This window comes from Desmodus rotundus, chromosome 11 (genome assembly GCF_022682495.2).
Source record: "Desmodus rotundus isolate HL8 chromosome 11, HLdesRot8A.1, whole genome shotgun sequence".
Taxonomy (NCBI): Eukaryota; Metazoa; Chordata; class Mammalia; order Chiroptera; family Phyllostomidae; genus Desmodus; species Desmodus rotundus.
Genome location: NC_071397.1, coordinates 93,603,136 through 93,615,191, shown reverse-complemented (window position 1 = coordinate 93,615,191; position 12,056 = coordinate 93,603,136). Strand labels below are relative to the sequence as shown.

General features: G+C 42.2%; 1 protein-coding gene across 1 annotated transcript in view; it reads left to right on the top strand.

Moving 5' to 3' along the window:
* RGS17 (regulator of G protein signaling 17) overlaps positions 1–12,056 on the top strand; it is an 87,851-nt gene that overhangs the window by 59,686 nt on the left and 16,109 nt on the right. Inside the window, exon 3 of the mRNA XM_053914336.2 lies at positions 11,382–11,474. Within this exon, the coding sequence (XP_053770311.1) occupies positions 11,382–11,474 (93 nt within the window). The remainder of the gene's footprint in view (positions 1–11,381; positions 11,475–12,056) is intronic.

Genomic DNA, 12,056 nt, shown 5'->3' with positions numbered 1-12,056 from the left:
AGGATGCGTGGGCTGGGCTTCTCACAAAACTGCCCTCACCAGGGCAGTGTGAGTCGGTGAGGTCGTTCAGACAGTCGGGCGCGAGGCGACATGCGTGAGCGTGCCTTGCAAATTAGACACTGCCGTGTGCTCACAGAAAGGCATGCCTTAAAAACGAGATGAAAGGTGGAGCTTTCAAAATTCATTTTGAGCTGAAAGCTAATTTCCATCAGAGGTTATATTAAAATAACCCACACTATTTTTTTCAAATAAACATCATGCCCTTTTTTCACCTCAAATAACACAGGCAATTTTGTTTTCAAATAACGCAGGAGATTTTTTTTTCCCCAATAAAGTCTGTAGGGGCTTCTCCATGCCTGTTTTCATTCCTCATTGCTCCTGCTGATGTCCTATCAAGCAGGACCGATTTCCATGTTTAGTCATACAAAATTAGAATTCAAGAGACTTCAGCTACCCTCTCTCCAAAATGTTCCCACTGACTTCTCATGCTGCTCTCTGGGGCTCAGGGGAAGGCTCTGGGGGAGTGCAGGGGCCCAAGTTTAGCTGACCACGGCCCCTGGCTCCCCTCCTGCAGTTTCCAAGGGAATTGTTCTGTCTGCAGCTACTTTACATATTAGACGTAGCTGTAAGCTGTTGTCTGGAAGGGAAATAATGCCCCCACTAAAAAACTGTTTGGAAAAGGCTGTGTCTGGTCTCACAGAGAAGGAGACTGAAGCCTCCCACCTCCTGTTGCTATGCTGTCCCTGATGGAAGTGGGGCAAAGTCACAGTTCCCTTATTATCCAGTCCCTTGTTTGGTCCGCTTCAAGATGACACTTCCAAACGTTTCATGTCCAAATTTGATACCCATCATTTCCAAGGCTTCTTGTTTTATAAACTCGTCAAGAATTACGTACGTCAAGTACAACTTTTCAGATCGAATTGACAATCTCATACACCAGAGTATCTTGCCTACAATATTTGGCTCAACTCATAGACCCTTCATTCTTCTCAGGAGAAATTGGTCACAGGCTGGATTTAGTAAATCATCCCTGTGAAAGCTACAATCGTCTCCCTTTTGAACACACTGGTTGCCAGAGTTCCCAGACCATGGAGAGCTCTGACTGGGTAAATGTTAAGCACTTCGTAAACATGCTTTCAGTTGCTCCCTCTCTCCATTTTTAACAATCACCGCAGCCTCTATAATTCAAAACTGCAAAAATAATGTCCTATTTTATCCTCTGACGCTGTCACGTTTTAGCTCTCTGCCAATGGAAACACTCAGATGCATGCTTTAAAAGCCAAGGGATATTTTTTGAAAGGAAAAACAAACCCACGTCTGCTCCATGGTAAAGAAACCGCCCTCTGGAAATAAATCTGCTCAACAGGCGAGATGCATCATTTCATCCGAGGCACAGTGAACAGTCTCTTCCTACACCTCCCTTCCTCAGAGGCCTGGTTCGTCTCACGTGGGAACATAACGTAGCTGCAGGGGACTTCCAAAGGACTTGTAATCAGATCGTCCTACACGCAAAGAATTCTACCTTCTGTCCCACATGGCATAGACAAGTTTCCTCCAAAGCTCCTATAACTTACACAGCCAAAGTTATTTTGAAGTTTCATTACGCCATTGCACAGATAAATTTCCTTACTGGTTTTTTATAACTCGCACAGTCAAAGCCATCGACCACTATGATCCCCGGTTTCCCAGACCATATACACAAAACCAAAACATAGACATTAGGACTACAGGCCTTTGATATGTAATGCGTTTATCAATTCACTCATTACAATTTACTTCTGCCTCGTTCTGTTGTATTTCATTAGCTTTCCCCAGAGTCTCCCTGACTTAACATAGGGAACAAATTCTCAGGAAGCAATGGGATGTCGATATGAGCATTGGGTACCACTCCCCAAGCCATCCTCGAGAAAAGGTTAGTATCAAGTTGCCTCGGCCAAGTCTGTGTTGCATGGGAGCAGGGTGCTAGTTATTGGAAACCTGCCGGAATTAGAACTCCTTGACCATTTTCCATGGAAGGCAGACCACTGGTACTCTTCTTGACCATGTTTACTGTAAACACCTATTTTTCCGAGTCATATTGCAGTGTTTAGGTCAGCAATAGAAAGATAGATGTGAAGAAAGCAAAACAATAGATGAACATATTATGCCCATTCATATAAATACACGGCAATAAGAGGAATGGAGAGATTACAGATTCAAGGAAAATGTAGGGTATACCGCCAAGAATTTGCAATAGATGAGAAACAGAAGGATAACCCCACGTTGCTGCTCGAGTGGCCCGGTTGATGGCAATTCCAACGAATGGGGAAACATTAGACTAGGAGGTTGTTTAGCATAAGATGATGAGCTAGCCTTGCTCTGTCGGGGATACCCAAGAGTGAGTTGTGGAGATGAGTTTGAAACTCTCCGAACACATTTCGATGATCTATAACAATGAGGGAGCCGTCGGTGTGCCGTCTAGAGGAGGAGAGGGGGATGGTCCACAGTGGAGGGCTGGACTGAAGCTTCAGGAAATAGCAATATTCAGAGAGAGACAAGGGGAAGTGCTGCAAACACGGACTGCAGAGAAGAGATAGTCCCAGAGGTAGCACAGGCACATCAGGGTGCAGTTTCACCAAGACGGGAACAACCAGAATCGCAAAGACACCAGGGAGGTCGAGTGCACGAGAAGTTACACCAGCAGGTCGAGTGCACGAGAAGTGTAAAACCTCTTGTCATCTGACCACCTGGGAGGTTGCCTGTGAACTGTGTGAGGGTCAAGCTTCTCCTTCACGTGGACCAGGAGGAAGAACTTGGAGAGAAAACTGCCGACAGAGAAAATGAGCATTCCCCTCTTCAAAGGTTCGGAGACAACCTGACCTTTTGGGGGTGAAGGTTCAATTTGAGGGAAGTTGGTGTTCCCTTCTTCACCTGATCAAAGCAAATGATTCCATTTCTAAAACAATATTAAATTCAGCCCTTCCAAATCCAGGCCAAATTTATTAGCTATCTGGACAGTATTTAAGAATTTCCCCTCTGCCTCTCCAAATCAAGAATGATATAAAAAATGAGGTTATGGCATTTTGCTACCCCTACCCTATCTATAAAATGTCACAATTGTACTATCTGATTGCAGTAAGCCCTGGTACTTTATTTTCATCCCTGTCATCAAAACCTTCATCATTTGTTTTAGGCCTAGCATACTTCCTTTCCTGGTGTAAGCGTGGTGGACCTATTAAAATAAACCTTCTATTCCAGGACATCACTCAAGAACTACCTGCTTCTTGTCAGATAAGATGATAAAGTCCACTTCTATTGAATATGGAACTGATTTTTAATAATTCTGCTTAATTGGTTTATAAATATTGTAATTTCTGGTGCTGTACAATTCGTATCTTTGTTTAAGCTATCGACATACTATATATTCAAGTATATCTCATATCCAGGAATGTAGGTTCTTAAATAGACAGCAAGTTTCTGCTATCGCTACTTTCTGTGTAAAGCAGTATAGATTATATGAAAGTACGAACCATTTAAATCAACCAATTCCGTGACATTGTGAAATAATAGTTGTGATCCATTCTAAATAGATGTAGGCTTTCCATGCTTAAAGATTACACACAAATCCTGATAACACATTTCCTCATGTAAAGCCTATTTTCGAGAGGCAGCATGGGGGGGGCGGAGAAGCACGGCGCCAGGATTAGACCTGGACGCATTCCAGTTTCATAATATGTAACTTTGCAACCTTCATCCCTTTGAGTTTGAGCCTCGGTTTCTTCACCTGTACACTGTGATTCGTAACGCCTATCAATCAGTTAGTTTAGGGTTCAGTACATTGTAGGGGCCCCTGAATAATCCTTTATTGATCGGTATTATTTCTGACCCCCTTATAAGTCTGAGATTGAAAGGAAATTACCAGACTTGGTAGAATTTGACCAGTGTATGCTTAGCATACTCTATTTACGTGTTGTCAGTTCATGTAACAGAAGCTGTGTCTGCATTCTATGCTCCTGGCCCTTTCTCCCCAGCTCTCAGGTTAACCAGCCCGGGTGTGGAGCACAAACCACACAGCCACAGGGTTCCCAGAGTGCTGTAAGTTCATGACGTACTGGGGTTAAGTTCCCCAGGATCTTTGCCTTCAAGCCCCCACACATTCACACACATAGGAACTGGAAGGTGCCACAGGAGGAATGAATGGCTGGGTGGATACGCGACTCTGGCATCTGGCAGATGTTCTGAGTACCAACTGCCGCAGGTCTGGCTGTTCGTTCTGGTTCTAAGGATAGGGACACACGTGAACTAAAACCAGCCGAACTGATGCATTCAGAGACTTGGATGATCCCACGCCATTTTAATAATAGTATCCACTAACGAAATAGAAGTCATTTGGCCTTTTCACATCCCAGATATTTGCTTTCCCACAAAAGCATCCACTAACTTAATTATGACTTACAGGGAAAATTACAGTGAGTTGAAGGAAGAGCTTAAAATAGAATTTCAATCAACCTGAGAACTGAAGTAGAAGATTCTGATGATGTGTGTGATATAAAGCGCATCTAAATATTCAGTCCTGCAATTCTCTGAATTTTAAGGGGGGAAACCTATTTATGCCAAGTAAGAAGCTTTAGTTATTTAACTAAACATTGTGGATCCAGATTTTAACCGTGTAATAACTTAAATGCATTTGGCATTCTAAATCAAATTACGTGTCGAAGAACCTAACAATACATGGCCTGGGGTTTAAAGTAAAAATGAAATAACTTAATGTTAATAGAAAAAGGAAATTTTGAAGCCCATCTTTTCAAACAGAGGCATGTACAAAGGGAAATTGGTGGCAAAGAGAGAATATGACATGAAGAGATTTGTCTTCAGTTTCTTTGCATCAAAAACGAGATCAACATTTCCATATAACCCAGAGAGCATTATGCTAAGTGAAGTAAGCCAGTCGGAGCGAGACAAGTGCCATGTGATCTCACTCTAATGCACAAAAATAAACTGATAAACAAAGTAGCAACAGACTCGTAGATAAGAAACAGGCTGACAGCTATCAGAGGGGAGGGAGTTGCAGGCTGGGTGAAAAAAAGGTAAAGGGATTAAGGGGGGAAAAACCTCAGAGACCCCGACAACAGTAAGGTGATGCCCAGAGCACAGGGGGTGGGGGAGGTAGGAGATGGTAAAGGAGGGTAAATGGTGACGGAAGGAGACTTGGCTTGCGGTGGTGAGCACAACGCAATATACAGAAGATGTGCATAATGTTATCAGCCCAATATCACCCCAATTAATTCGATAAAAAGTAAAAAAGAAATGCATACAACCCAAACTGGAATTGAAATGGATCTTTTAAAACATTTTAAGTTAAAAAAATATTTTCTGTTCGTAGTTAAAAACTTCTTCTAATTAATTTGCTCTTAGAATGTATGACCTAAGTTCCATAGTACCCAGCAACAGACATCAGAGTTCAAAACAGTTTGTTATGGGAAAGAATAACTACAACGTGAATAGGATTATGCCTGCCTTTAAAAAACAAAATATGGAAGTATTTTAAATCAAATGACTTGGGGCCCGGGAGTGTCCAGAACATTTTGTAAATACCAAGAAGGGAAGTGGGTGTAATTATGCACACCTCTCAAGATTAAATTCATCGCCTTTGAGTTCGATTAATTGACCGTTTTCAAATGCCTTAAAAATAAAATTATCAAAACTCCAAACATGTACGAAGAGATTTTTTAAAAAGATTTCACTTATTTACTTTGTAGAGAGGGGGAGAGAGGGGAAAAGAGGGAGAGAACCATGTGCGAGCCTCCACGGGTTGCCTGTCACCCATCCCTAACTGAGGAGCTACTCCCAGAATTTTTTCGGGTTTTATTATATTTATAAAGGCAACGTAGCCATCTAGTGGACAGATTTTTAATAGCGAGTTATTTAATTTTGAGAGGTTCAAGTTTACGAAATAAAAGCTTAAGCCAAAAGAAATACTTGTTTTAAGACACATGATACATATTATAAAAAGTAGTGGAGTATTTATGGGGGCAGTGCTTCTTTTTTAAACAAGAGTTGTAATACATTTTCAGACAGATTTCCAACCACCATTCTCACCCCAACATTCTCCATTCAAACCCAACTTTTCCCAAAATGTATACATGAAAGAGAAGAGGTTCGAGTCACAAGTTTGACCGTACCTGTGTTTTGCTCTGTCTGAAATTATGGACGGTGCGTGTTTGCTGCCACGCCTTCTGGTTCCTTCTTTTCTGTAGTGTGTAGTCTTTAAGTGATGCATCTGTGCTCTTCCCCTTCCCACACTCCCCTGTCCCAAAGCTCTCTCTCTGCGGATGGGAGCAGGCTGTCCTTCCCAGGGTGGCTCTTTGTAGCGGCACCTCCTGGTCTGCAGTCACAAAGGGCATCACCTCTTCCTCTGCCAGGCTTTGCTGTCAAAACCTGTAACCACTCCTGCCCCGTGGTCTCAACTCCAGGGACTTGAGAAATTCTCCTCTCCGGTACCTGTTGCACACTCGGCCCCCCGGGCAGTAGTAACTCCTGTAGACTGGCGGCTGTGGGATAGTGCCGACGGAGGGGCATCTGCACCTCACACACTGGATTGTGATGGGCTTACCGTTTCCAAACATGTAAGAGCAATCAATGAATGCCGACGCTAACTAGCTGTGACACGTGCTAGTTGTGGGCACTGTGTAAGTCAACCTCGGTGACAGTTCCCTGGTAAATAAAATGGGAAGGATTTGTAACAAATCCCTGCTCACCTTTTAGGACACGTGTGAGAAAGAAGTGGTAGGTAATGTATGAGGAAGTGGTTTATAATAATGGCAAGGTGTTAGTCTTTATTTCCTCCACTGGACATAAAAACTCTTTGGTAAAATTGGAATTGCCATTTTAATATGTAGCCAGTCGGCCCTCAAATTTTGTGAAGCGTGGGTAGTAATTTGCCTTTTTGTCCTGGGTTTGGAGTCTTTGCTTTATAACCTTGTGTACTAGGTCACCACCATTATACCCATTATCAAGGAGGAAAATAAATAGAGTGTGGGAAGCCAAAATCATTTTACAGGAGGTATGTTCTAGATTTGGGGTCCCCTTCTCATTTTCTTGGCCCATTACTTAACCACACCTCACCACCGTTCCTAATTCATTGCTCCCACCCCGACACATCTGATCTCCCCGCTTTGCCCCACATGATGTGTATGGTGCCTCTTTTACAGCTCCCAGCCTCCATGCATTTTTTCCCCTCTGCTTGGAATTCCCTTTGTCCACGTGTCCGTTAGGCAAACACCTGCTTATTGTTCAATCGAGTTACTCATTACCTGCTCTCTGAAGCTTGTCTCAATTCTCTCCTGCAAAATTGTGGATACCGCACATGTGCCTGCAAAACACCACCTGCATACCTCTATTTTAGCTCTCACTGCAGTGCTACGCGGTGCTTCTCTACCTGTCAGCGCTCCTTGGGGTCGGAGCTGCTGACTTACTGACCTTGAATTTCCAACCCAGGCAATGTCGCATAAGCCAGGTGTCTCCGACACATTTATAAGCTATGGTTGACTACTAAATAAAGCTGTTGTGTTATTTTACCATGATTTTTTTTGAGTGAGGAAAATGGAACATTTAAAGAATCAGCTGTCAATTCTTTTTCAGAACATGAGCATGTTGATTCCATTTTTACCCTGGGAAATTTGAGGTAGAAGCTGTTAAATAAAAAGGAATAACTGGTATCACAACGTGAGAATATTAAGATATTGAATAGTATCTGCCTTACCGATGACAGTGGTTTTTTCTGGACACTTGATGTCATACTGTATTAAATTGAAGCATCCAATTGACTCCTCAGTTGAGTTTTTGTATCAATACGTAGTTTTGTGATCAGCCCCTATGCCAGAGTCACCGTGGCTGTGGCAGAGTTTTCATCTTATCTGCACCCATTTCAAAGGTTCTCCCTAAGAACCAATTGTTTTTCTTACAAAAGTGGGCTGTCTTCCGAAATAGGCCCCACGCGTATCCATGGGGACAGATCAGTCGGTAAACTCTGTATTGGGCAGCGAGTAATGCCTTCCCTCACCCCACTACCAGACTCCCCTGGGAACAAGCAAAACGGCCGTCCATGCACAGATAAGGCATCATCTCCTTATTTTTTTAAATATACCAAATGCATTTATCTCCATAAAGTCACCATCCTCAAAACTGTCTAATGCGATTTTAAGTGTTTATTTTCCCCTATTTAGCCTAGGTTGGATTGGCATTTTCTTCTATAACTATTTAAGCTTTGATCGACTTTCACAGCGAGCATGGTATATGCATTCTGTTCTACTTATGGCTTTAGTTGTTTAAAAAGTACAAATGTTCGTGGAAAATGTTACAAACACTGTAAAAGGAAAAAGTACATGTCTCCATATGAGCCCTCACTACTGTTACACTTCCTGTTTTCCTTTCAGAGCTTTTCTGAAGCACATACAATATGTATATGTCGATCTAAAGCAAATATTTCTTGCAATTTATTATCTTAAAAAGTTGACACTACTACTGAAAGCAGGAACAAGTGAAAGTGGGACAGACATTAGTCATTCCGAAGACATAAATGACAAACAGTCTAGTACTCACTCTCCTATCATTTTTTCCATTTCTTTTCATCTTCAAGTGTCAATATCAGTGGTTCTTGATCATTAAAACTTTGCAAGCATTTTTTTGAGAGCAGCACTGCAAGACAGTTAATTAGCAGGACACTTGCTGATTGCTAAAGGTCAGTTTCTTTCTATGAGACAATTTTGTGTCCAATATCAAATCAGGAAGCGGGGCAAACAGGGGACAGCTAAGCACTTATCGAACAGCTGTTTGAAGTCGCGTTAGGACACATGTGTCTGCATTTTACCATCTGTAGAAAGGAGATATAAGCACAACCCAATATTTCATAACGATCCCTCTAATATGGTGGCATTTGGGATGTTTGTAAATATCGTGGAAACGGATAGAAGAGCCAGAACTCACGTTCAGAAACTTGTCAGTCGTGCAGGTAGGTTCCAGATTTGTTGCTCTACAGCCAACACACAATGGCGAATTTGTTTTTCAAAGATGTTGCATAAAATGGAGAATTACTTGCATGATTGTATCACATTGCATTTGTATGGAAATGTAACAGAAGTAAATTTTCAAATTTATTATTTAATCAGCAAATGCAAGCTCTTTTTCTAGTCTTTTTACAGTACTTTCCCATGTATGTACACACACATATAATAAGCTCAGTGAAACTTGGCAGAAAGAGTATTAATTTCCTATTTAAATATGTTCTTTCTAGAATTTATCAAAATTTGCATATTTTATACATCCGGCATCATTAATTTCTCCCAGGAAACTTCACAGAATATTGTCAACCTCCTCCCACCCACTTTCACCTAATTATTGGAAATACATCATCAAATTCCAGAAAAGTGCTGTAGTCACACATTGAGAAGTTAGTGACTCTCTTCTAACCACACAGCTGACCTAAGAGCGCAGCAACACGGAGGACTGAGCTTTCCTAGGCCAGCTCAGTCTGCAAACACAGCCAGGGCACCCACACGCGGGACACAGACGACGGTGCTGCTCTCTCTGAATCCCCTTCACTGTGTTCCCCAGGGCTGCCCCGCTGCCCTGACCTGCGGGCTCCACCCCTGCATGCGCTGCCTCCTTGCTGAGCAGTCAGTTTGCTGGGTTTCCAGCAGCAACAGGCTGTATTTCTGCTCCCCAGAATTCTTAGGGCCACACCACTGTTGTGAAGGTTTACTCTTTCCTTTCCACGGTTCTACACCAAGAAGCCTGCCACTGTCCCCAGAAACTGTTAGAAGAGAACTTCCTTTACTTCACTATTAATTTTTCTTCATCGATGTGTCTTTTTTCCTGACTAAGGCAGCCTATCTAACTCCTACTGAATCCACTTTCCTCCAGGTAGTCTACTATCTCAACTAAAGGTTCCTAACTAGCCTCACTCTCGGTTGTGGACAGGCCGCTTCCCTGAACTTCTTCCCTTCACTCCAGCCTCTCTGTCCTCACCCTTGCACCTGAGAGTAAGAGAATGAATTTGTAAGCCAGTGTCTCAGCTTCCCTTGCCAAACTTTCTAGATTAAGAATGACTATTGATACGTGTTGGAAGCTTTCGCCCACTAAACTCCTTGCCACCACAGCCACATTTAATGACCCTTTTCTTCATTTGCATAGTGAGTAGTTTATTGCATCGGCAAGTGCCACGTAGCATGCTTCATAATAGACACTCGACACAAATAACAGGGTCATTTGTCAGAACTGGGTTTAAATTCCAACCATGCCACATATTTTGTGTGATTTGGGGCTGACCTAACACGCAGCCTTGTGATACACTGCTTATCTATAAAATGGGGACAATAAAGTTAAAGGTAAAAAGACAGTGCCTGGCACATATAGACATTAGAAAATAATGGTTTCCATTTCCCCATATTGAAAAAATGAATGAATGAATGAACAGATGAAAAAGATGTTAGCTGAACTACTTTTGCTCTCTGACAGGCTCCCATGAGGCCCCTCAGCTCCTACACAGGGGGATCAGTTTGCTAATTCAGTAGCTTGACTTTTCCAAGTCATCCTACCCAATGGCTTCTTGTGTCTGCCTGTTACCTCCCTCATTACCTCTCGTCTACACCTAGAACTGTGGGCGTCCCACCCTAAGGCACTGCTCCTGCGGTACTGAAGCCAACGGGAGTATCCTAGATCCTGTGATCATGTAGAGTTTCTGAGTTTAGGTCCCAGAGACACAGAGACTCTTCCCACCCAATGCTCTGCTTTCTAGAGCCCCTGGGCATTGGAGATTGACTGCACGGGATGGGAGGGCGAAGACAAAGTCAACTGCGAATCCACTGGTTCAGCCTTAAGTGTGTGGAGGAATGATGGTATCGGTGACAGAAAAACTGGTCTGCAAAGGAGAATGATGTGAATTATGCAAATGTTGTTTTAGATTCTGACACATTGTACCTTTTTGGCTAGCAGTGGAGGAAAGTAAATGGGAAACAAACTATGAATAGAACTAATCAAAAGCCAAAATGAAATTATTCCAAAGAGTAGCATAATAATATACTCAAATATTAAAGCATATGATCATATAGGTATTTCAGGGACTTTAAGTAATTTAAATTATGTAAGTATGAAGTCAGAATGTGTAACAATATCCATTTTTGAGTTCTGATTTATTTATAATTTTATTCAGTAATGATTCTCTCTCCTTCAGTTGACATGGGCTTACCCATCTTTTAAAAATGGCCATCGCTCGTTTGTACACTGAACCTTCTCACATAGTTGGAAATAAAATTCTTCTGAGAAATAGTTTCCTGAAGTTTTTTTTCTTTTCTTTCAACAATTGATTTTCCATAAACAAAATAAAATGCTGTGCTACATTACAGCCTCACTGTGAGAAACGAAGAAAGAGCGGAAACTGCAGAAAGACCCCCACACACCACAAAAATGGAGAGTATCCAGGTCCTGGAGGAAGAAGGGTGAGTGACTCATGCTGTGATTGATCTTGTATTCATACACGGTTTGCATCTACTCAGTGCTGAGCTGTCAGCTTGTGCGTCTCCCTGCTACTGCCGAAAGCGGGCTTGGGAAATGCACGCACACACAAGCTGGGAGATCGTTTGTGATACAGTTGCTTCTCATCAGTTCTATTAGCTCCGTTAAGCCATCAGCTAAAATATCGCCTGACTTTATCGTTCCCTTTCAAAAAATAATGAGTGTTGCACGAATTAGTGCCCTCAAAATGGGCTAAACCTTTCCTTCCTTTTTCTGAGAACATTTCTCTCAGTCATTCTCTTCCTATGGGGAGAATCTAAAATACGCACAAAAAAGATACGGAGTTGCCTAACTCAGAAAGGGCACCCAGCTGGCACTCCGTCCCATTTCCGTCGGAACAGACTCTAGCCAAGTATTTTCTCCAAATGGAAAAGTTGAAATGAAGAACGGGATCTATAGATAAAATCAAAACACAAGTGGATTATTGGTGTAATTATAGGTGCTTTCTTTTTCTGCTGATGAGAAGGTTTTAGTGTTGATAATGTATCGTAATGTTTTTCTTTCGA